At 36.6% G+C, this 26,305-nt stretch overlaps 1 protein-coding gene across 4 annotated transcripts in view; it reads right to left on the bottom strand.

Moving 5' to 3' along the window:
- NPHP1 (nephrocystin 1) overlaps positions 1-26,305 on the bottom strand; it is a 49,228-nt gene that overhangs the window by 11,598 nt on the left and 11,325 nt on the right. For all 4 annotated transcript variants that reach the window (XR_011972601.1, XM_072634688.1, XM_072634687.1 and 1 more), the window contains 13 exons: positions 25,065-25,125; positions 19,605-19,729; positions 17,007-17,265; positions 14,995-15,096; positions 14,572-14,675; positions 14,198-14,240; positions 12,984-13,068; positions 9,137-9,231; positions 6,902-7,030; positions 4,148-4,222; positions 1,150-1,260; positions 413-495; positions 114-190 (listed from right to left, as the gene is read on the bottom strand). Coding sequence is in view for 3 of the 4 variants with exons in the window: in XM_072634688.1 (XP_072490789.1) it covers positions 114-190; positions 413-495; positions 1,150-1,260; positions 4,148-4,222; positions 6,902-7,030; positions 9,137-9,231; positions 12,984-13,068; positions 14,198-14,240; positions 14,572-14,675; positions 14,995-15,096; positions 17,007-17,265; positions 19,605-19,729; positions 25,065-25,125 (1,349 nt within the window). In the remaining variant the exon portion in view is untranslated. The remainder of the gene's footprint in view (positions 1-113; positions 191-412; positions 496-1,149; positions 1,261-4,147; positions 4,223-6,901; positions 7,031-9,136; positions 9,232-12,983; positions 13,069-14,197; positions 14,241-14,571; positions 14,676-14,994; positions 15,097-17,006; positions 17,266-19,604; positions 19,730-25,064; positions 25,126-26,305) is intronic.

The raw sequence follows: 26,305 nt of genomic DNA, 5'->3' as shown, positions 1-26,305 counted from the left end.
AAATATATCTATGGTATACTATTTTGTGCTTAGTAGAAAAGGGTTCCTTTCTTTGATACATCTCATCTCTGTTAAATCCTTAAGAAAAAGAAAGTTTATATATAAAAGTATACCTCTTCTGGAAACTGAAGGATCCACTTCAATGCCTTTCTCATAAGGAGTACCACCATTCAAGTACAGTTCATAGGTTCTGTAGAAAAAGAATAATTAATGCTCTCAGTATGTTTTGAAAAATATAGGGAAAAAAAATCAAGCAGTATCTAGTTCATTTTGGTCTTGTGGTATCTTTTTAACATAAAAAGGTATAATAACATCACCATAAAAAAATTTACCTAGATGCCTGTTTTCCCATGGTAACTTGCTATCCATTATATAAGAGGCATTCTCTGGAAAGAAACTGAAAATGACTTACTTGGGAGGAACAGGTATTCCACTGGCATCAAAAAGTTTCAGGAAGACCCAGCCACAACTTAATTCTCCTTTTTCGCCAGTTGACTAGAAGAATGAAACAAACATAAAACTCGACATCTGAGTATCCCCGAACAAACAAAGATTTTTTTTGGTTGGAAACACAAATACAAACACATATTCTAAAATATTTTTCCAAAGAAAAATAAAGTGACATGTAATCATTGGGTTTCTGGGCCAGCACGAGACCAAAAAGAAATACTATATAACTAATCAGGATGATAGGAGAATGTGATTTGATGTACATCATTGTCACGGTTCCCATATCTAGTTGTTCAAGTTGTTCAAGAGTTGGTGTGATACAGTGGAAACAGTGAAGGAGAGAGGGGCTCAGAAAGTATTATGGTCTTTTAACACTGGATAACTATTAGATGTAGTTGTTTATATCGATGTTTATTGGCAAGTTTTCAATGACATTTATTTTGTAGGTATATGCACCTAAAATACCACTACCACTTAATTTCAAAAAAATGTATACAGTTGCAATCATCTTGGGTTTCTACATACTTTAGGGCTTCTAGGAACCACACAAATTCTTGTAAGCCCCATTTTGCTGGTCTTTTGAGAAACTATAACAACACTTGTCAGTAAATTCTTGTTCATTTCCAAAAGCAGGAACAGCTTTTTAAGAGTTCCTGTAAAATGATACTGGGAAAAGCAAAACTCTTTCTATGAACTTACATTACGAACGTAAGAGACTCCAACTTCAAATAATATTCCAAGTTCTGGTGATGAAGAATTGGATCTGATAAAACAATCCCCATCAAGCAAGCATGGCAAGATACCAGTTACCTTAAAAATAAATGACAAGAATACAGAATCATTAAAGATTTTCCATCCTATTCATTTTTAAGTGGGTTGTATTCTATGACTTACGGTAAAAGAAAAAGGGGGAGTAAAGAGATGGTGGTGTGGAGATAATATAGAGGAGACTGTAAGGATCCAAATTCCAGGTTTCTTCTATGCCACAGTCTCTGAGCAAGTAATTTAATTTCTCTGTATTCCTGTCAATAAACTGGGACTTTGCTCATGACCTGGCCAGAATACTAGACAGTGTGAAGAAAAAGAAAAAGAGCACCTGGAGGTGGTCAAGGGTACTAAAGAATAATCATATTTGGTCTGGACTTGTGATTTCATCCTTGTGGGACATCCTTGCACTGGTCCCTAAGACTAAGAGTCACTTGAGGCACTGAGCAGTTAAGGTACTTGCCCAGAGTCATACAACCAGCATGTGCCAAAGGTAGGACTTGAACCCAGGTCTTCCTGTCTTCCAGGTCAGCTCTCTTTATCTACTCTCCCAGGCTGCCTTTCATATGGTATCTGTTATTAAAGTCCTGCACGACTCTTTGTAACTCTATGGACCACAGCACACCAGGCCCTTGTATCCTCCACTATCTCCCAAAGTCTGTCCAAGCTTATGTTTGTTGTTTCCATGACACTATCTATCTATCTTGTCTTGTCCTCTGTCATCCCTTTTTCCTTTTGCCTTCAATCTTTCCCAATATCAGGGTCTCCTGTCTTCTCATTATGTGGCCAAACTATTTAAGCTTCAGCTTCAGTATTTGACCTTCCAGTGAACAGTCTGAATTATTTTCTGTACCTATTGACTGGTTTGATCTGCTTGCTGTCCAAGGGACTCTCAAAAGTCTTCTCCAACGCCACAAACCAAAAGCGTCAATTCTAAGGCACTCAGCTTTCCTTATAGTCCAACTCTCACAGCCAAACATTGCTACTGGAAAAACCACAGCTTTGATCATACTGACCTGTGTCAGCAAGGGTGTATCTACTTTTTAGTATGCTATCCAGATTTGCCAAAGCTTTCCTTCCAAGGAGTATCTTTTAATTTTATGGTTGAAGTCACCACCTGTCGTGATCCTTGAGCCCAAAAATATAAGATCTGTCACAGCTTCCATTTCTTCTCCCTCTACTTGCCAGAATGATGCAACTAGTTGCTATGACTTTAGTTTGATTTTTTTTTTTATGTTAAATTTCAAGCCAACTTTTACACTCTCTTCTTTCACCCTCATCAAGAGGCTTTTTAATTCTTCACTTTCTGCCAAGAGAGTGGTATCATCTTCATATCTGAGACTGTGGATATTTCTTCTGGCAACATTAATTCTGGCTTGTGATTTGTCTAACCTGGCATTTAGCATGATGTACATTTAATAGGATTAAATAAATAAGGAGATACTATACAGTCTTGTCATTACTCCTTTTCCAGTCTTATACTTGGTTCTGTCACTTCTTGGACTACATATAGGGTCCTTAGGAGACAAATAAGATGGTCTAGTATTCCCATCTCTTTGAGGATTTGCCACCTTTTGTTGTGATCCACACAGTCAAAGACTTTAGTGTATTAGTGAATCAGAAATAGATGTTTTCCTGAAGCTCCCCTACTTTCTCCCTAATCTAGTGAATGTTGGCAATTTGGTCTCTAGCTCCTCTGCCTCTTTGAAAACCAGCCTGCTCTTCTGGTAATTCTTGATTCACTCATTGCTGAAACGTAGTTTACAGAATCTTAAGCAAAACCTTGCTGGAATGTAAAATGAGCACAAGTGTTCAATAATTTTAACATTCTTTGACATATGGTATCTAGATAAAATGAAAAATAGGATTGTGAGGCAGTTTCTCATCCATGGAAGTCCAGGATCTATTGTCTGGCCGCTATTTAATATTGACTCAGGAATTAATTAATTCATTTAATCAAAATCCTACCTATTAGGATATCTTTTGGTGAGTTTTCCTCCAAACTCTGGGAAATACAAATTTACCTAGCATGTTTGCCTGATAGGATTTAGTTTACAAAAAACATTTTCTGAATTCTGCCTGTTTTGAAATCTATTTCCTCCAAGTCTCTACTCAATTCCCACCTTCTGCAGAAGGTCTTTCTCTCTCTCTCTCTAAAGCTCTGAGACAATTTCATCTCTATGTCAGAAGTAACATAAAAATATCATCTAGGACACTTATAAGGCACATATGGGCTGTCCATATTGATCAGAGTAAAGGAAGACAGACAAATGCCCTCGGTATTTAATGAATAAGAGTATTCTTTACACTTATTATGTATTGGGGGGAGAAAAAAAGGTAAAAAGAAATTTACACGATAAATATAAGTTTAAAAGGAATAACAACTTGTACGTTTGTATTTCATATGCAAGCATTTTATTATTTAACTATGTTATGGAAATGCTAGTTTTATTTCATAAATTACAGATAAAAATAAAATTTTTTAAAGGAATAAGTAGAAAGTCTTCACTGTCATTAGAGTTATCCTTCATGGGAGATTTACAGAAAGAGGCATACAGGATAGCGTGTGGAAGGACTGAAACTGGCACAGATGTGGGAGTACCCACTCTGATGAAACCATAGATTCTTTGAAGGACTAAAGCATGATGATTCATAGGAATCATAACTTCAGTGACTCAGAAAAAGGAGTGATTTAAGTACTCGAAGCACTTTTTGGACTTAGGCAAAAATTTAGTCCCAGCTGTAACACTGAGAACTAATTACATAAACATGTAATATACTGCCCATTTCCCCTCCGTAATTTCACGTGTTTTTAAAAGAACAGTACTGTAAGGAGTATACAACGATAGCCAAGTCTTGAAAATTTAATACATTATATTTAATAAGGAAAGAATGTTCATTTTTCACTCCGTTTGTTAAATTATTCACTCACCCGTGGAGAAAAGGTCCAGGTTTTGGGCTTTTTAGGTTGCCATGTAGCTCTGACTGTATGAATATTGCTAAGAACCTGAAAAGACATTTTGATATATGAAATTATCATGGAAAAAAACCCCAGGAAATGCTTTACTCTCTTCCAGATTAAAGAGCTCCACTAATACTGTTATTAAAGTGAGTAAATTAAGATTTCTCAAGATTATACGTGAATTCAGACTTTAGCTCTTGTGCTTGTAATTATTTGTGTTCTGTGAATTATTAAGCATGGTCTACAGAAAAAAAAATAGTTAATGTAATAAATAAAAATTACCTGGTTAAGGAAAGTTAGAGATCAACAGGACCTACAGGGCAATTACCTTAAAAGTTCTGATTCAATTAAATTTTAGAAAACATTTTAAATATCCAGAATATGCACAGCACTAGATGGCTTCTGAGGTGCCTTCCAACTTCATTAGTCTTATAATATAAAAACAAAGATGAAAGAGTGCCTGTCCTCGGGGAGCTTATATTCTATTGAGAAGATATGTGTGTGTATGTGTATGTGTGTGTGTGTACAGTATGTATGTATGTATATGTACACACACATGTGTGTATAGTATGCATTATGCATGTATATGCACATGTGTGAATATAAAGCAATAGAGGAGAAAACTCAAAACTGTGTGTGGGGGTGTCAAGAAAGCCTTTGCATAAGAGAGAGAAACTAAGCTGAACCTAGAAGTAAGTTAAGGAGCTGAAGAGGGAGAGGCTGAGGAATGGGGGGAGGTGGGGTTCCAGACATGGGGGAATAACTTCCACAAGCATGGAGCTGGGAAATATCAAGCTCAAAAAACTGCTGACAGGCCAGTTTGGATGGAACATAGAGGGAATGGAGGGAGGCAAAATGAAAAAAGGAAAGGCAGGAAGGATCCAGGTGTGGGGCTTTTAAGCCTCATACTGAGGAGTCTGTATTTTATCCTAGAAATAATGGCAGTGTCATGGGCAGACCTGGGCTGTGGGGGCGTGTTTTGGCAATTTAATGGAGGATGGCTTGAAAAGTAAAGAGAAGGGAAGCAGAAAAATCATTTAGAAAATTATTGAATAGTCCAGGATAAGAGGCTAAGGTGCCTAAGTCAGGGTAATGCCTATGTGAGTGGAAGAGGGCACAGATGCAAAAGATGAGGTGAGAGAAAATTGACAGGGACAAAGGCGAGGGATGAATTGATGGTGGTCCTTTAACAGAAATAGGAGCATCTGGAGGGGTAGTTTTATGGGGAAAGTGAAACAAGATCTGTCCCATGAACATGTGAAATATTATTCTTCAGGATCTAGAGAATTAAAGACTACACGCTTCTTTAGTCAACCAAAACACTTGTAGTCAGAAGGTTTAGCCTATGACTTATATAAAGGAACTCAGGTGAAAAGCAAAGACTGTGTTGTGCAAACAGGATAAAATTGCAAAACAGGCAACGTTTGATACTTTTTCAAATGAGACAGATTTTTTTTTTCAGATAAAAAAGTATATTCACATTTAGTTCATTTCCCAAAGTACTTTAGATGTGCACCTGACTTGGTGAATCGATGCCTGCTCTTATAGTAATGTGGATCAGCAGGCCATTACTACCCACACTATCTATAGCTGTTGGTACCAAAGGCCTGTCCAGGTATTTCATGCAGGCCCCATAAAAGCCCCAAACTGGATCCTACCTATTGCCACCCATTGTCTTATCCAGCGTAGAAGTATGTAGTCTGAACTGTACCTGGAATGTGACTGTCTCGTATGACCACATTCCTTGAAGGACCCTACCCTGCAGCAATGTATAGGTTGTCCCAGCTTCTCTTGTTGAGAGTTTCAGAAGCTGCGTTCTACATCAGGGGCCACAGGGCATGGCTATCTTGCCTATGTTCACTGGTATTAGTGCAGGTATTACTGCCGTATTACACATAAATAAGGCCTAGAGAGGCTATGTGGCTGGCAAATGAGAGGGCCAGGATTAGAACTTAGGTGTTCTGACTGTAAGCTTTTTTTTTAACCCTGTCAAGTTGGAAAGAGCACTGTGCCAGTCATGAGACAGCCAGTGACTTGAGAGCTTGGTTTGAATCCTGAGTTTGCCACTCAAGAGCTATGTGACCTTGGGCAAGTTACTCACTATTGAAGAGCCTCAGTTTCCTCATCTATAAGACAGGAAAGACCTGTGCTCTACATTCCCAATTATTAAGACTGAGAAGCCAAAATTTAAAAAAACTATGTTTACACAGTGTCTTTACAATTGTACAATTAGATCAATTCAATGTTATTAAGTCATATTAATGGCTTAGGTAGATAAAACAACCTATAAGCTGAATTTGGAGGTGACTTTCTGACCCAAAGGCCTGGCAAAGAAAGGACAGAAAAAAATCACAAAAATATGGTAACACTTGGCAAAACATTCTGAAGACACAGTATTTTGTGCCATAGCGTACTACACATTTGGTATGGTGGAAGGAATGTTGATTTTGGAGTCAGAGGACATGGGTTTAAATTAAATTAAATTAAATCTAAATTTCCCACTCTGCTACTTACTACCTGTAACCCAAAATTTGATTTAATTTTAGACTTTTATCAAAACTGTATTAGCTTTTAAGCAAATCTGCATTGTTATTGAGCTATTTTGGAAAGTTACTTCACATGCTTGAGGCTTCAGTTTCCTCATCTATGAAAGGAGGTGACTGGTCGGGCTGGCTAGCCTCTGAGGTGTATGGTGTAATGACTCTCTGCACCAGCAGAGCTCACCTTGCTTCCATCAAACAGGCACAGACGTACATGTCTGCTGAGAACCTGCAGGCTTACTCCTGGAAGAGGAATCATTCTACAACTCCACAAGGTTAGAATCAACGACACCCGGCTCAGTCTGGGCTTAATCTAAAGCAAACACGTACGTAAATAAATACACACATATATAAAAAGTTATTTTTTTACACTTCATAATCTGAATTTTTACAATTCACACCATTCTCCATACATAGCATCCTATAATTACCACTGATAAATTAGACTGAATACATTAAACTCAATTTGCTAAGAAAGTACACAAAGAAAAAAAGAAACAACTGGAAATTTACAAGATGGGAAATACCACTGTCTGGCAACCACTTAAAAAGTTAATATTAATTTTAATTAAATTAATTAAACAATGTTAATGTAAATTAATGTTAAATTTTTTTTGTTAATATTTCGTTTATTTTACTCCTAGTAAGTATATTGGTGTGGATTCATGCTTCAGGTATTAGACTATGACCTTCTGTAGGGCAGGGACTGACTGTCTTTGGTCCTTTATCTCCCCAGTGCTTAGCAGTTCCTGGAACACAGTAGGTGCTTACTGATCAGGTGTCTGACTGATAGTTAAAAGCTGGATATGCTGACCTCTAAGGCTCCTTCCAACAAGGGCTGTGCTGGAGCCAGCTCTTGGTGGGAGCATTTACACCTCGGAAATCAGCAAATATTACCAAAGCACAGCTCGACATTGTTTTGTTGATTGTCTAGAGCAGGTTCCCCACCCCTGGGAGAGCCTAAACTTAAGAAAGTGATGGAAAAATACTGAAAACGCAGATTAAATTTTAAAATGTCATATATACACATGCATGTGTATTTACGATACATATATAGCCAGCTGTTAAACTTTTACCAGCATTTCCTACTTCCAATTCAAAGATTCTATTACTCTTTTAAAGTTTTATTAGAGTTTAGATTTATATCAAAACTGAACTAGCTTTTATGTAAAAATTTCATTGCTACTTAGATGCTTTGGAAATTACTATATTTTCTTCTACCTCTAAAACAAAAGAAACTCAAAATCTTAACTCTACTTTTAGGTATGGGACTGGAGTTAGAAAACCTCCAATTCAAGACTTGGCAAATATCTGATGAGTAGGTAGAAATTCACTATTTTTGTAATGAAGAAAAGAAAACATTCACAGAATAAGTAGGTGAAAGAAAGGTACAGAAAAAGAGACTAAAGATAGCCATTTATATTTATTACCATGACTTAGCATGAAAATGGTAGGAAAAACACTGCATTATGACCTTCAGAATATTTAAGTTTTTACAGTACATGGCAGTCAAGGTTAAGTTCTTTGTGATCCCTTCTTTTAAGCAATACATTAACTCCAGAAAAATCTGTACTGAATGCCCCCATGTTTAAAGCACCATGAGCAGTAAGGAACCTACCAGAGCACATTAACTAAAAACCTAGGTTCTAGGAGAAAATGTGCACAAAAAACTACGAAGCAAAATAGAAGACAAAACGGCAACGAGAGAGGTATGATGTGCTAGGATCAGGGGTGGGGAAGCTGTGGCTTCAAGGTCATATGTGGCCCTCTAGGTCCTCAAGTGCAACCCTTTGACTGAATCCAAACTTCACAGAACAAATCCCCTTAATAACAGGATTTGTTCTGCAAAACTTGGACTCAGTCCAAAGGCCACACTCAAGGTCCTAGAGATTCCCCATCCCTAGGCTAGGTTAATCTCATAGGAAGAACAAAGGGGTGCAGGGAAAGTTCCAAAATGTTTCCAAAAAGCAAAGTGATTCTAAAATATTTACCACTATTCCTTTCAACTTACAAACAGGCAGTTTACAGTCTACATCTTCAGTTCTAGGAAAGACTGCCTGGTAACATTCTTAATCCTTTGCTCTCCTCAAAAAGCAAGATCCTAAGTCACGCCTAACTTTCTCATTCCTATCAGTTTAATAAAACAGAAATACAAAATAAATTGCTTTTTCTCCCTGGCATGTAAATGGCAGACAATGAAAGAGGAATAAAGCCATGGTAACCATATCCCATTTAAGGTTCTGCATATGACAAATGAGTAATGGTTAAGCTGTATTACTATATGGATTCAGGCCCAAAGAAAGTTTTTATTCTGCAATGTATGATCCAATTTACATACCAGGAAATGTACTTTATTTGTCTACTTAGGAGTGTACCCAAATCTTGAAAATGCACAGTTTTTCTGATAGTAAATACTTACAGTGCCATTTTCAGGATCCCATATCATATCTTTAAAAGCCAGTTGTGAAGTGGTAAGTTCAGGCTGTAAAAAGTAACCTGCTTGAAACTTACTCCCTGAAAAAAAAATCATTTTTCTTTCATATTCTTATAGAAAAAGTGAAAAACATGATCAAATAACAATCTTGTATTTTATTATCATCATCAGTTACCATGTCACCTCCTAGGTGCTTGGCATTGTGCCAGGAGATAAGGAAGGAGTCACAGAAAATTAATCAAAAACCAATATGTCACTAGGTTCCAATTAGTTTATTCTTTCACTTTTTGTCAATAGTGGGTTTTTTTTGTTTGTTTTTAGATTACTTCCATTTCTAATACCATTCACTGCCCAGACAGTCATCCTTATAACAAAGAATCAAAAAGAGGGGGAAAAGGAAAAGCAAAACTAACCAATAAATCCCAACAAGTCTGACAGCATGTACACCGTTCTGCACTGTCACACACCCCCATATCTGCAAAGAAGGGAAGGAGGTCTACTTCCTTATTTCTCTGTTGAGGCCAGACTCGGTCAGTATAAAGATGGAACCCTCAGTCTCAAATCTGTTTTTCTTTCCATTTACGAGGCTGTAGTCATTGACAATATACTTATCTTGGTTTTACTTATTAATTTTGTATCGGTTCATGTAAGTCTTCCTATGAGTCTTCCCTTCCATTGCTTCTTATGGCACAGTAATTTTCTAAGACATTCATGTACCATAAATTGTTTAGTCATTCTCCAACTGATGCCTTTCTCCTTTGTTTCCAGTTGTCTTATTGCAACAAAAAGCGTCTCTATGAACATTTTGGGGTTTGTGGGACTTTCTGTCTGAGCTCTTTAGGGCCGAGCAGTGGAATCTTTAGGTCAGAGAACATACATTTAAGTCATATACTCGGTGTGACTGCAGATTGCTTTCCAGAATGGCTGGGCTAATTCACAGCTCCACCGACAGTGTATAAAGATTACAGAGCTAGATGGAGCCTTGAAGTTCATCTAATATAAGCATCTTATTTTGTAGACAAGTAAATGAGGGGGGTTATGCGAATTGACCTAGGTCACATAGGCAGTAAACATCTAAGGGAGGATTCGAACCCAAATTCTCTGCCTTCAGGACCAAAAGCCCTTTTTGCTGTATCATGTTTGGCTATATTTCCACAGCTCCTCTACTGCTGTGATCTTTACCTGTGTGCTTGGGTAAAGTGAAACCTCAGAACTGTTCACATTTCTTCTGTTATTATGATTTAGGTCTTTAATAGTCTGCCATTTTTCTTTTGAGATCTGCTTGTTCTTAAGCTTTGACTGTTGTTGTGTCCAACTATTCGTGAGACTGCAGACCATACTTGGACAATACTTTCCATGGTAGATATATTGGAAAGGTTTGCTATTTCCTTCTCCACTGAGTGAAGGCAGACAGAGGTTAAGTGACTTGTCTAGGATCTCACAGATAGTAAGTGTCTCAGGCTGCATTTGAACTCAGGTTTTCCTGACTCCCAGCCTTGTGCTCTATCTACTGAGCCACCTGGATGTCTCCTATGCTTTGACTGCTTTTCCACTAATCAATGGCCCTTGGTCATATATTTGTGCTCATTTTCTACATATCTTGTACTCGGGCTCCTTATCCCCAATATTTGATGTGAAGAGTCCAGGGGGGAGGAACCCCTGTCTGCAGCAGCAGCTTCCTTTCTATTTTAGTAGGGCTACTTTGGATAATTCAAAAGCTTTTCAATGTCACGTAACCAAGGTGACCACAGAGTTTCCTTTCCAAGACAGATCCTTCGTTGAGAAACTTAATGAGACAGAGGCGCAAGTGCACGTTGTCAAATGTAGAAGACTGTGTGATTCTTTCAAAGAAAAAATGCAATTATTATACTGATTAGTTTCCATGAAAACTTTTTCATATTATCCTACTGATGCTGAGGCTGTGTGGTGCTAGGGGAAAAGGACCAGCACTGGAGTCAGCAACACTGGAATTCAAGCTCTGTCTTGGACACATGTTCGCTGTATGACCATGGGCAAGTCATTTGGTGTCTCAGGGCCTCAGGCAACTCTCTAAGACTGGAAGCTACAGATGGGTCAGTCCGGATATGAATGGGTAGCTAGGTGGTACAGTGGATAGAGCGCCAGGCCTGGAGTCAGGAAGACTCATTTTCCTCAGACACTTACTAGTGGTGTGATCCTGAGCAAGTCACCTAACCCTCTTTGCCTCAGTTTCCTCATCTATAAGATGAACTGGAGAAGGAAATGGCAAATCCCTCCAGTATCCTTGCCAAGAAAACCCCAAATGAAGTCAGACAAGACTGAAATGACTCATCAACAACAGTCCGGGTCAGCGGAAAGAAGTTCCACACTGGGAGCTCCCTACACTGATGAAATCACAGATGTTCCTTTCCATCTTCCTCAAAAGAAGAGAGACCATAAATGCATTCACAATTTGTAGCTCAATATCCTACACAGATTTTTATGGTGACATTGAAATGTGTTCATCATAAAAACAGCAGATATGGGAAGCAGCAAAAAGACTGGAGTCAGAAAACCCAGGGCTGAATCCCGGCTCTTCTACATACAACCCGTGTGATCTTAGGCAATTCACTTACTATATTTTCTGGGGGCCTATAAAATGAGGGAATGGACTAAGTAACTTTGAAGGTCCTTTTCAGGTCTAAATCTGTGATGGTAACATAGCTTCATGGTTAACACTTTACAAACACGATCTAATTTAATCCAAATTGTGAAATAGGTACTACTATTATTATCCACACAAGGAAAAGTTCAATGGCCTTCATATGGACGCACATTTATTAATTGTCAGGTGAGGGATTTGAACTTGTGTCTCCTTATTCCAAGTCCAGAGCTAGTTGATTTGCATTATGCTGTCCCTCAATTTATTCATTTGTAGAAACCTGGTGATAATTGTTATTATAGTGTTTACATAAATTATCTGAGCTATTTGAATTAATTTTTTACAAGTATTTTTCCACATCTTGGCCTCCTTACAACTTTTTGTTATTGAGTCACTGCAGTTTTGTCCGACTCTTTGTGACCTCAATTGAGGTTTTCTTGGCAAAGATAATGGTTTCTTATACTCTTCTCCAGCTCATGTGACAGATGAGGCAAGGCGGCAAACCAGGCTAAGTGATTTGCCCAGAGATTTCCTAATTCTAAGCCCCGTGCTTTATTCACTGCGCCACCTAGCTGCTCTCCTTGTAATATATCAGTAATATTTTAAGAAATCTGCCAGTATGAAAGACTTGAAAAATAAATAATTTGCGTATTTTATGGCCTCTGGTCATTTTTTTCAGACTAGTTTTTAAATATATTGATTCACAGGTAAGAGACAACTGCTTAACAAATCATCAGTCTATTTTATTTCATTTCATTTTCTAATAATTCGTCACACTTTGTTATCCCTAAAATGATTATTAGAATCATATGAATTTACAATTACACAATAGAAGTCTGAGAAAAAGAATGAGAAAACCACCCCTGACTAATAATTAGACAAACATTTTGCACGTCAAATCTCCTAAAATTAGAATTATTCACTGCAAAGCAAGGAATTACAGAGATTTTTTCTAGAAATAAAAGCATTTTTTTTGATTCCTTTTTAAAAAAAATTTCTTTCCATATTAAAAACTAAGAATTGCCTTAGAATTTCGCTAATAATTTGTTTCTCTCAAAGAAGAGCAGGAAGCACCCCTCTCTTCCAGGAAAGAAGTGTATGTTAGCATTAACCAAGAAGAGTTATCCATGAAATCTGTTACTAATGTATAAGAGAAATTAGAATACAAGGTAGTTTGGCTCCAATCTAAGTAAATGATAATTCAAATCTCACCTTCTTCTAAGAGCTGGTGAAGAGTTGATGGTCGAAACCCTGCAGGAATGGCTCCCATTGCAGTCAACACATCAATTGTGTTACTCTAGTTATTGAAGAAATGCAATAGTGATTTTCATGCCCCATTCTCCACACCTTGTAAGTCTTTCTTCACAAATATGCACATATATATACATACAAACACATTCATTATGAAAGTAAAAATATACACATAAATGGGGGGCAGGAGCTGTGAATTGGAGAAAGCAAGGAATTTAATAACCAATTTCGTAAAGGGTTATCATCAGTGAATCACAACTACTCCCAGGAAATGAATGATCTGTCTTCCTTCCTATGCCCACTTTCTTCTGTAGAGACCTACTTCTCAAGTGTTCTATCCTATCCCTCTCTAGTTCCCCACTCCTACCCCCAACAAAATTTAAAATCCTGGTTTTCATCCCCTTGGGACATTGTGAAGTGATTAGTTAGCTTAATACTATAAATGAAGCTGAGGTGAAGTGTTAATGACTCATAACGGTGTGGTGTTATCTTCCAAGGATAATATGTGCATTTTAACAGAGTTCTTAAACTGAAGAGGAAACCAAACGATAGGAATTTCAGGTAGAGGGGCAACCAAGAGAAAAGATACTTGGAGGCAGGGGCTTTACTCAGATGCTGCCAAATTATGCAATGTAAAGAGCAGCCCACTCTGTCTCTAAGATCCTATTAAAAAATACTTCTTAGATCACAAGGCTACCAAACAACTTCCATCTAACTGGAGCACCTCATACTCCATTCTGTGCATGTATCTTTTCTTTCTTTGCAATCCTATGTTGTTTATTTTATGATTCTAAAAAAAATTCTAAAAAGGGGTCTGTAGCCTTCATCAGTCTGCCAAAGAGGTTCGTGACATGCATACACACACACAAAAGGTTAAGAACCCCGTGGCCTGGATCTTCCCCATCCAAGGATTCTTTAGGTTTTAAATTCTATGATCCTCTGTACAGAAATTTTTATCCTTTTCTTTCACCCATCTTTTTACAAGAATGGTAGCCAAAGCTAGAATTAGAAAAAAACAAATCTAGGTTTAGTTTACATCCCAAGCTCCTATAGTCTTTTCTGATTATTTATAGTATTCTATTAAAAGCTCATTTGTACATGGTATCTTATATTATCTACTAGGATAGCTGGATGCTAAAATGAGACATCATTAATATTGTAGGAAAGACACCAACCTCTGTAATAGCTTTTCTAATAGCATTCCAATGAGAATCAGTTCTGGGAATAGACAAAAACAAGAAAATCATATATATATGAAACAATATGAAAGTTGTGTCGACTAATTGATATTTATTCAACACTCATTTAGCTCGTAGTAAACTGTCAATGGGCACAGCAAATCATTAGACGCCTTCAGGGTATAACCAAGAGACGGTACCTTTCACTGGGAAAATGTTCATAAAGTGAAATTGCTCTTTTGACTTTTAAGTGAACTAAAGCAGAAAATATATCTAAATTTTACAAAATTCTTCAACTTATTTTTGATGAAAAGAGTGGAATCAACCCATTTTCCTTGTACCTCCTTTCATGCTTCCCCAAATATTCTTACCTCGGTTTAATCTCTGTTCCATCGGCTGTTTCATCTACCACCTCTACATCTTCTTCACTTTCCTCCTCACTGTATTCCTGGTTTTCTTTCTCTTTAATACAGGGCTAGAAATGATTGAAATAGGATATTTTTACCATCCAGAGAACTCAATTTATATTTTAAAAAATTTAGCAAAATCATTTTTTATAAAAAGATTTAAATCCAAGTGCTCAGGGTCATTTTATGGATAAGAGATGTAGACAGAAATAAACAGATGGATTTCTCATGGCTCTATCCCTTTTGATTTGAAATAATGTTATAGACCAAAAGGTTCCACAACTACACAAAAGGGAAACATGGGCAGAAAAACTATAATAATGAAAAGAAAGCTAAAATGAAGTTGAAAAATAAAAATTAAAATGAAAAATAAGTATACATGCTAACCTCCAGGTAGGTTTTGGGAACAAGACCTTTATTTCCATGAATATTCTTAGCTATCCACCAGCCATCAGGTTTCTTTTTAAGTATGAGGAGAACTTCATCTTTCTTAAAAGAAAAACAAAACAAGAAACCCAGTACTAATAAGTACATCATTACTTATGTTTTGTAGTATGTGCTAAAAAATTGGTGTTTCTCTTACTTTATATTTAATCTACTTTAATCTTACCATGATTTTAAATCCTATTTTTGAATAGGATTTGAAAATTAAGATTCGAAATAAAATTAATGCAGAATTTATTGTGTAAATTGATGTTGGAAAGTTGTGTAAAAATCTATAAACCAATTAAATTTTTTTATCAAATCTCAACATAATACAGATTATGAAGTTTAATAATTAATATCAGTCAAATTTCTTAAGATTATAATTATATTTTTGGTTCATCTTCAATGCTAGAAAGAAAGATTCTTAATCTCCTTTAGAAAAATGTTATATACTTTTATTTTTTTATTTATTTTAATTTAATTTTCACTTCTGTAATGGTCTGATAAGTACAGTTGCTAAGGAAGACTTTTTGTTTTATCCATGTCAGCATAAAAGAATTATTAAAGTACCAAGTTCTTCTTTTTATCATGGGTCAATTATACTACCACAACTCAAAAAAATGTATTTCTTAATGTACACTTAAGAGATGTTGGACATCTAGGTGGCGCAGTTGATAAGCGTGCCAGCTCTGGAGTCAGCAAATGTGGTCTCAGACACTTACTAGTTGTGTGTCCCTGGGCAAGTCACTTAACCCTGTTTGCCTCAGTTTCCTCATCTGTAAAATGAGATGGAGAATAAAATGGCAAACCACTCAAACCAAACTTTGCCAAGAAAACTCCAGATGGGCTCATGAAGAATCAGACATGACTGAAAAACAACTGAACTGAACATGAGAGCTGGTAATTATCTTGTAGCCTTAGGAAAGTCATTCTTCCTCTTTGCCTCATCTGTCAAATGAGGGGATTAGATAAATGAATGTCTAAGGTTCCTTCAGTTTTAGCATTCTATGTTCATCCTAAGTCTCAAATTCGTAACCTCCTACGTAAGAAACCTGAAGGAAAGTTTAAACTTGTTCAATATTAAACATATTTCAAGATTTTCATCATTACTCTTCAAATTCTACTTTGTTTCAAAGGAATGAGAGGATTTCAGAGTTGGAAGGCCATCTAATCCAACTGATACCTGCATGAGAATTCCCTCTAAAACCCCCAAGAAGTGGTCATATTTGCTTGAAGACCTCTAAAGAGTCTATTTCCCTCTCCTCCCTCTCCCATCCCCTGAGCAGCCCATTCATGTTTTAGTGGAATTTGGCTCTTAATTATTAGGAAGTTTTCCCTTACACCTCAAGCCTTAATCTGCTTCTCTGCAACTTCCAACTATTCTTTCTTTTTTTTTTTTCCTTTGGCAAGGCAGTAGGGGTTAAGTGACTTGCTCAGGGTCACACAGCATGACTGAAAAATAAGTGTCAAATATCCGAATCTGGATCTGAACTCAGGTCATCCTGACTCTAAGGCTGGTGCTCTTCTACTGAACCACCTAGCTGTGCCCCCCTCACTACTATATCTAATAATTCTTGGCCTTTGGGTCAAGCAAAAAAAAAGTCCAAAGGAGATAGATTTTATTTCACTGACAGTTTCAAAAACTTTTATTTGTAAGCCCTGTCTCATATACTCATATGAACAGTATTTGGCTCTGAGAAAAAGCTGAAGAATACCACTGCTATATACTTGGCCTCTGATAGAGGAAAGAATACTGCTTCCAAAGGCGGAGGAGCTCATTTCAGATGCATACACCTGGGACCTTGACAAGTCATAGAAAGCCCCTTGCCTCAGCTTTTTCACTAGTAAAATGAGGGAGTTGGACAAGACGGTCTTTGTGGGTCTCTCCAACCCTAGAGCTCTGTTCTTATCTGGTATTTTATCCCAAGAATTCATGCTGCACTTACGTTCACTAGATGCCCAAACAGTTTTACCTTAAATGTGAGATCTCCTGCTTGTTGAGCAACAAAATCACCCACAGCAATATACTCTTTACTACTTGGCTCTTCATTGCTAGAGTCACCCTCCTCTTCTACTTCCTTATCCTCCTCATCACTTTCTTCATCTTCACTAACATCCTCCTCCTCCTCATCCTCATCATCTTCCTCTTCTTCTTCCTCCAAGTCATCTTCCGTTTCCTCAGAGTCTTCTTCTACTTCTTCAGGCTGGGAAATATTCTGAACTTTCTCCTCTCTATATTAAAAACAATTATGACTAGGATCACTCAAAATGAGGTACAGATATATTTCGTGTATGATTCAACATGCTTCAAAGGACAGTGGCTTTGGAGTTGGAGGGCCTGGGTTCAAATTCCCACCTCTGTCACTTACTACACCTGTGTGAGCTTGGACAAGTCACTCAATTCCTCTAGGGCTCAGTTTCCACATATGTAAAATGAAAGGGCTGGACTGGATGGCTTCTGAGGTTCCTACTACCACTAAGTCTGTGGTTGTACCATGCTGCCCTTGCTATGGCAGGGCAGCCAGCTCATATAAATCTGGAATGGATGCAGAGATCAAGGGAGAAGGGAAGTGAAGGAAATACAGACTGTTTCTGGCTTTTCCCATGTAAAGGAAAACCCATCTCTGAAAGGCAGTCAGCTCACATCTCCAAATGGTAAAAGGGGGAAAAATCAAGGCAAGGAGAAGGAATCTGTTCTCTGGCACAAAAGAGATGGCAGGTGACTGGTGATCAAATGGTGCTAAGATATTTTCATACCATACCAGATAGAAAGAGGAAGAAAAGAAACCCTTGTACCAGTGATATGTCACAATAAAACCATCATTTTGTTACAGTCAAATCTCCACAGCACTGGGAAACCACACAGTGCTACCATTACGTTTCTAACGCTAGCTTGGAACTAACTACCTCTTGTAATACTGTTGACACCATGGTGTTGTGGAACCAGGTGCCACTGCGAGTGAGTATGCCTATGTTATAGTGAATGCTATTGTTTTGGGCCTCGTTAGCCTGCTTTTGGCTATTCTCCATATGCGGTGAAGGATATTTTAATGTTTTACTCAGAATATGTACCAGGCAGGTCTAAGCCCTGCCACCACCTGGACCATCACCTTGTCTCAGATCCAGGTGAAGGCAGACTAAGACCCCTGAGTCCCAGGAGTAGCAACACCCTATAGACCAGTGGCCCTGCTAATTTTGCCCAGCCCCTGAAACAAATCATCCCAGGAAGCAAATCTTGTGAAGATGAGATCTGGAAACTACATCTTCAGGTGCTACGTGCCCAATCTCCTCAACAATCATTGCTCCTGAAGCCTGGAAAAGGAAGACCTTATCACCAAAGTCCTTGGTCTTCAAAGGCTTCAACATCAGGAATGGACGTGGTTTTATCAGGAGAAGTGACACTAAAGAATATGCATTATTTCCTGATAAACCCCAAGTACCATAGGCCTTTCCATCCAACTCAGCTAAAACTCTGCAGTTAATTCCCCTACTAGAGTGTGAGTTCCTTGAGTCCAGCGACTGTCTCCATTTCTGTTTGTATTCCTAGCACTTAGTGTGGTGCACTGCACGTACTAAGTACTTTTTTATTCATTCATTCAGCGTAGAAATATAACAATATAGTTATAAGCAGGAGAATGATACTACAATCAGCCAACAGATAGTCAGATTTTATTTCAAGAATCTTTCCCCAACATTACCAATTGAATCCTTAACTTTCTTCTAAATATTTCACTTATAATACTCAAGACAATCTCCTGAGGTTTTTATATTCTTAGTTCACTTTTCATGTGTTTGTATCTTTTTTTCCCAAACAGATTATATAAGCTTCTGGAGAGTAGGAAACACGAGGGAGGCATCAATATGACTGATGACGCCGGCCCCTTCACTGACCCTCACACAGGAACCTTCATTTTGAGATTTTCACTGGCTGTGAAACACTCTCCCTTCTCATCTCTCCCTTCCCTCCAGATTCAGTTAAAATCCCACTTTCTGCAAGCAGCCTCTCCCAGGCCTTTAATCTTTAATCTTAGTGCCTTCCCTCTGAGATTATATCTCACTTATTCTTAGTTGTCTGCATGTCATCTCCTCCATTAGACTTGAAAGCAAGGACTGGTTGCACTGGGTTCTTGTTGCTTTGCCTTTCTTTGTATCCCCAATGCTTAGCAGAGTGCCTGGCACACAGCAGGCATTTTATAAATATGCTTGTTGACTGATAAATATTTGTTGATTATAATGTTGCTTGCTTACATCAGTATTGTTATTTCTATGTTTAGAAATAAACATAAAAAATTCCTTCAATCTGAACAGAGAATACCAAAAAGGTAGTGATATAAGAACAATGACTAGGTCCTATATAATCTCATTTTCTTTATGAAATCTACCATTATTAACTGGTATCACAAAAACTATGTTAGTGAAACTATCATGGGTGCAATTAGTTCCTAAATGTAATGTTACTGCATGGTTTTACATTCTGGTAGGAAGTGCTATAATAGATTAATGATATGATTATGAAGCACTGTTATTTGGGGCAATGTTATAAAGGAACAAAAAAATCTGAATCAACCTACGGAGCTCCATTTTGTTTAGTTATGGTCCCAGCAAGTTCTTGCAGCTGCTTTGTAAGCTTTTCCAAAATATTTTCTTCATCTTCTTTTCTCTGGTTGTAGCTACCCACTGGTGCTGGTTCATCACTCTATGAAAGAAAATTGTGTCATATAAAAATACAATTAATTTTTTTAGAAATTTTTTATTAATTTATTTATTTTCAGTTTTCAACAATCACTTCCTTAAGTTTTAAATTTTCTCTCCCTCCTTCCTCATTTCTCATTTCTCCCTCCCCTCTCCTTCCCCAAGACAATATGCAATCTTATATGGGTTCTACACATACATTCTTATTAAACACATTTTCACATCAGTCAAATACATATTAATTTTAATTCACAGTCAAATTTTATTTTTGTTTTTTAAATTAATTTTATTTTTTTTTGTTACATTTTAAGTGCCAAACTGCTGCTCTCCCTCCCTCCCCACCACACACTAGAGAAGGTCACCACCTGACACAGATTTACAACTCTGTGTAAAACCGAACTATGCATGCTTCTTTTGGTCAGTTCTTTCTCTGGAGGGGGATGGCACCTTCCTTCATGGGTCTTCTGTAGCTGATCTGAGTATGTATAATACTCAGAAGAACTTGGCTGTTCACAAATATTCTCTGAACAACACTGCTGTTACTGTGTATGTTGTTCTCGTTTCTACTCATTTCACTTTTCCTTATTTCAGGTACGTCTTCCCACAGTTTTCTAAAATCAGCTCACCATTTCTTACAACAGAGTGGTATTCCATCACAATCCTTTCAATTTCCAGTTCTTTGCAACCTCAGTATTTTAGAACATCTAGGTTCTTTTCCTTTTCTCTGTTCATCTTGGGAAACAGACGTAATAGTGGTATTACTGGGTCAAAGTGTATATTCACTTATCTAACTCTCTGAGCATATTTCCAGATTACTCCCCAAAATAGTTGGAGAGTTCACAATTCTACCAACAGTGTATTAGTGTCCCAATTTTTCCATATCCTCTCCAACATTTGTCATTTTCTCCTTCTTTCATTTTAACCAGTCTGATAGATGTGAGAAATCTCAAAGTTATTTTAATTTATATTTCTCTAAACAAAAATGATTTAGAGCATTTTTTCATATGACATATGTAGTCATGATTTTTTTCCATAGAAACTGCCTATTTTTATCCTTTGACCATTTATCAATTGGAGAATGACTCACATTCTTAAAGATCAGACAAAATTCTCTATATTGTTGAGATATGAGACCTCTTTCTAAGAAACTGTCTATACAAATCTCCCCCCGCCAATTTTCTGCTTTCCTTCTAATCTTGGCTGTTGGGATTGGAAGCTCAATTCCGTGTGGAGAGTCTCGGGCGGGTAAAGGTGGGAGCTTCTAAATCTTAGAGCTCTCACGAGACCCTCCCAGGAAACGGCAGGGAATAGAAGTGAACCGAGCTATCTCGAGTAATTCCGCCTCTTCCCGTGAGAAACGTGATGGGAGAGAGATCTCCCCGCCCTCGAGATGGTCCCGGATCTGGGCACACTATTGTTATCTAACAGCACGGTATTGAGATGCAAACTGTGTGGCTGAAGGTTAAGTAGGACTGAGGAAGCCTGAAAGCTCTCTTAGCACGTGAGGAGCCAAGAGGACAGTAGGCTCGGCTTTTCTTCTTTCCTCTCTCCCCTCCCCCTCTCTCCCCGCTTGTACTTCTACTTCCAATCCCTTAAGATCTTAGCCTCCTTAGGAAATCTCCCCCTCTTCCTCCTAAGGAAGACCCCCCTGCACTTGTAACTAGACCCTGAAATAAAGCTCAACCCTTGTTCGACTCTGGAACGTCCTTTCTCTCATATGAGCATCCAGTTTTGGCCAACCGAAGACCTCGGAGGTGAGGTAAGAAGACTCGGGTAGCCCAGACAGGCCTCTAGGCCTGGCACTTGGCTACACTGGTTTTATTTGTAGAAAAACTTTTTAATTTAATGTAATCAAAATTATCAATCTTACATCTCACAATACTCTCTATGTCTTATTTATTCATAAATCCATCTCTCACCCATAAGTCTGATAGGTAATATGTTTCATGTTCCTCTAACTTATGTGATATCTCCCTTTATATCTTGGTCATGTATCATTTTGACCGTATCTTGGTAAATGGTGTAATATTTTGGTGAACACCCAATTTCTATAAGGCTGCTTTCCAGTTTTACCAACAATTTTTACCAAATAGTGTATCCCAAAACGTTAACTCTTCACATCTGTCAAATATATGGTTACTATAATCATTTGCTACTGTGTATTGTATGTCTATGATGTTCCACTGATCCACTTTTCTATTTCTTGGCCAGAACCAGATAGTTATGATAATTATTTCCTTAAAATATAGTTTAAGATCTGAACTGCTCAACTTCCTTCCTCTACATTTTTTCCATCAATTCCTTTGATATTCTTGACCTTTTGTTCTTCTAAATGAATTGCCATTATTTTTTCTAACTCAGTAAAATAATTTTTGGTCATTTAATTGGGATGACATTAATATTTTTAATTACTTAAATCTCACTTTGTTTGTATAAAAAGTTTTATAATTATGTTCATGTAGTGCTTGGGTTTGTCTTGGCAGATGTACTTCCAGTGAGTTGATACAGTCCACTGTTATTTTAAATGGGGTATCTATCTCTTACTGTCTCTTCCTGCAGGACTCCATTGGTGATATACAGAAATGCTGATGAGTTATGAGTGTCTATTTTATGTCCTGGTGCTTTGCTAAAATTATTGTTTTGACTAATTTTTTAGTTGAATATCTAAGATTTTCCAAGTATATAATTATATCACCTGCAAAAAGAGATGGTTTTATTACTTTACTGCCCATTCTGATTCCTTCAATTTCGTTTTCTTCTCTTATCGCTATTGCTAACATTTCTAATGTAATGTTGAATAACGGTGGTGACAATGGGCATCCTTGTTTCACTTTTGATTCTACTGGGAAGGGTTCTAACTTATCTACATTACAAATAATGCTTGTTGATGGTTTTAAGTAGATGCTTCTTATCATCTTAAGGAAAAATCCATTCACACCTTCTCTTTCAAGGGTTTTTAACAAGAATGAGTGTTGTATTTTATCAAAAGCTTTTTCTGCCATCTATTGATATAATCATGTGATTTTTATTGCTTTTGTTATTGACATATTATGCTAATAGTTTTCCTTATGTTAAACCATCCCTGCATTCCTGATATAAATACCACTTGATCACCATACATAATCTTTGTGATATATTATTGTAGTGTCCTGGTTAGTATTTTATTTAGTATTTTTGCATCCATATTCATTAATGAAATTGGTTTATAATTTCTTTGTTTTTGCTCTTCTTGATTTAGGTATCAGTACCATATTTGTTTCATAAAAGGAGGTTGGTGGGACTCCTCCTTTGCCTATTATTCCTAATAATTTATTTAACATTGGAATTAGTTGATCTTTAAATGTTTGGTAGAAATCACCTGTAAATCCAGCTGTTCCTGATGCTTTTTTATTAGGTAGCTCAATTCTGGTCTGTTCAATTTATTTTTCTAAGAGAAGTCTATTTAGATATTTTATTTCCTCCTCTGTTAATCTAGGCAGTTTATATTTTTGTAAAATTCTTCCATTTCACTTAAATTGTTAAATTTATTGGCATATAATTAGGCAAATTAACTCCTAATAAGTGCTTTGATTTCATCTTCATTGGTGGTAAATTTATCTTTTTCATTTTTGATACTGGTAATTTGGTTTTCTTCTCTCTCTTTTTCTTAATGATATTAACCAATGGTTTATCTCTTTTATTGTTTTTTTTTATAAAACCAATTTCTAGTTTTATTTATTAATTGAATGGGTTTCTTAAATTCCATTTTTTCAATATCATCTTTCATTTTTAGGACTTCCAATTTGGCATTTAATTGGGGTATTTTAATTTGTTCTTTTTCTAGTTTTTTTAACTGCATACCTGATTTAGTAGTCTGCTCTCTTTTATGAATGTCAGCATTTAGAGCTAAAAATTTTATGTATAGGTTATTCCTTCTTAAGCCCAGTTCTGATGAGAATAAGGTTCTAGTACTACCAACACACTATCCCGCCCCTTCACTCTCCCACCCCCACCCCGCCGCTATTGTAACAGTTCTTCCATTCATGCCTCATTTGTATAAGATAATTGCTCCATTTTGCCTCTCCCTATCCAATCTTATTTTTGATGCTCATTCCATCATACTCAACTCAACCCCAAGCCTTCTATCTATGTATGCTCTTTCAAATTACCCAAGTAATAATATTCTTAAGAGTTACAGATTATGTTCTCCCATATAAAAAGGAAACATTTTGATCTTATTAAATTCTTTATAAGTAATCTTTAATGTTTACCTTCTTATGTTTTTCCTGAATCTAGTAAGTCAAACTTCCCATTCAGTTGCTTTTTATTTTTTGTCAAAATACCTGACAGTCTTTGATAAATCAGTGCTTCTTAAACTCAATGGTGTCATGACCCATAATTTAAGAAGCACTGAAAGGGCTGTGAATGAAAAAAGTTTCAGAATTTTTGCTTTAGTTTATTAAAGGTTTATTTTTTTTTTTTCCAATTCAGGATTATACTCAGCTTTCCTAGATAAGGTGTACTTGGTTACAAATCTGGCTTCTTAGTTATCTGGAATATAATGTTCCATATCCTTTGGTCTTTTAATGTAGAAGCTGCTAAATCTTGGGTTATCCTGACTGTAGCTCCACAGTATTTAAATTGTTTCCCCTCCCAATTGCTTATAGTAGTTTGTCCTTGACTTGGGAGCTTCAAAACTTAGCATGATGTTCCTTTGAGTTTTCAGTTTGGGATCTTTTTCGGGTGGTGATCTGTGGATTTTTTTCAATTTCTACTTTACCTTCTTGTTCCAAAACGATAAGGCCATTTTCCTTCGTAATTTCTTGAATATAGTGCACATTTATTTTAATACCAAAAAAAAGAAGGAAAGAAAGGAAGGAAGGTAGGAAGAAAGGAAGGAAGGAAAGAAAGAAGGGAAAGGAAAAAAGAAAAAGTGAAGAAATCACCAGAAAAAGAAGACACGAAAGAAAGGTAATCTCTACCATGAGCAAATAAATCATATGATTCTTTTAACAATATTTCTGATCCTTCACATATTCTTCAGTTAGTAATTAAAAATACACAATTTAAACTAAATTTAATACATAGATACAGATATAAATATATTTGTATAAGTAACAAGAGCAGACCCGGGATTGCCAGGCATTGATTTTGCATTTAACTTGATCACAGCCCAGTTTTGAAGAATTAGAATCATTCACTATGAAGGGAAAATCGGGATGGTGCAATTACTTCAGAGGCTTTTCCCACTGATGTCAGCTCAGGAATTAAAGACTGACCCTTCCAAAGTTTCAGTTCACTCAGCTTGCTCAAAAGAACAATGAAATACTCTTTACCATGTCACTGAATGAAATACTTACTTTGTTTAAATTTTTAAGAGCCTTTCTGTTTTCATCTATTTCTCTTTTCAACTGGATACATCTAAAATGAAAGCAAAAAAAAAATGGACTTCATGTTGTCAGGAATGCACCAAGAAGAGTTTTTCAAGCTCTGAAACATTATAGAAAGGTAGATTTCTTTTTCTCAGGGTGGGGGAGAAAATGATATGGAACTGTAGTTCAATGGCACAGGAAAAACTGTTCATCTATAATCATCAACTCTTTGTTTTCTTTAACTTTCAATCATATCTTATATATTTGTTTGTTGTACCGACAGGTTACGTTGCTGGCACATGGCTACAAGGTTAGGATAGCGGAACCAAGAGGTGAACCCTAACTTCCTAATCTTCCTAACTTCACACCTAATTCTCTTTTCACTATGCCAGGCTGCATCTCTTAGAAAATTTTAACAACTAACATTTTGGTAAAATTTTGGATTTCTATATATGGAATGTAAAGTTAAATCACTTAACAGATAATTCATTAAACTGAAAAAATAAAGAGAAAAAAGATAATTTGTATCAAAATAGCCATACTCAAACAATTATTATGTAAAATGTAGCCTTTTTGGTTCAAAAAGGTTTGGTTCGCTCTTTGCTAAAATGGGTAAATAAAAAGAAAGGAGCAGGAAAAGGAAAGAAAACTGAGAAAAACAACTAAGTTAGGAGAGTGGGAATTTAAGGATAGAAAAGAGTAAGGGCTCTAGAACTTTGACCCTACTGACCTAGAATTGCTCCCCACCTCTGAGACATTTTATTTCTATAAAGGATAACATCCCAACATATCCATCAAGGATAACAACTAGCACAGTAATCTATATTTACTTCAGATTGGGAGTTGGACTAGTTGACATCTGGGGTAACTTCTAACTTTCAGATTTGAGAATTAAAAACATAATAACAAAAATATCTAATAAAAGCTAGTGTATGAAATCATATTTTAACTAAAACAATACTCAGTAACACCAAATGGCACTTTCTTTGTTTCCCTCAAATCTCCAAAATTAGGAAAACATTAATATTTTAATGTCTTCTTGAATGCCACGGCCTTTATTTTCTATTATCTGTAGGCACCATCCCCTACATTTGAATTTGCTGACAGGCTAGATATAGTAGAACGTAACTTTTGTGTGAAATATGATTATTAATTCTGAAAATTTTTAGTCTATTGTTTTTCACTAATTTCCAATTATATTTTTAAAAATGCTATAAAGGACAAAAGAA

Source organism: Notamacropus eugenii, chromosome 1 (assembly GCF_028372415.1).
Source record: "Notamacropus eugenii isolate mMacEug1 chromosome 1, mMacEug1.pri_v2, whole genome shotgun sequence".
Classification (NCBI taxonomy): domain Eukaryota; kingdom Metazoa; phylum Chordata; class Mammalia; order Diprotodontia; family Macropodidae; genus Notamacropus; species Notamacropus eugenii.
This window is presented reverse-complemented; position numbering and strand designations above follow the sequence as displayed.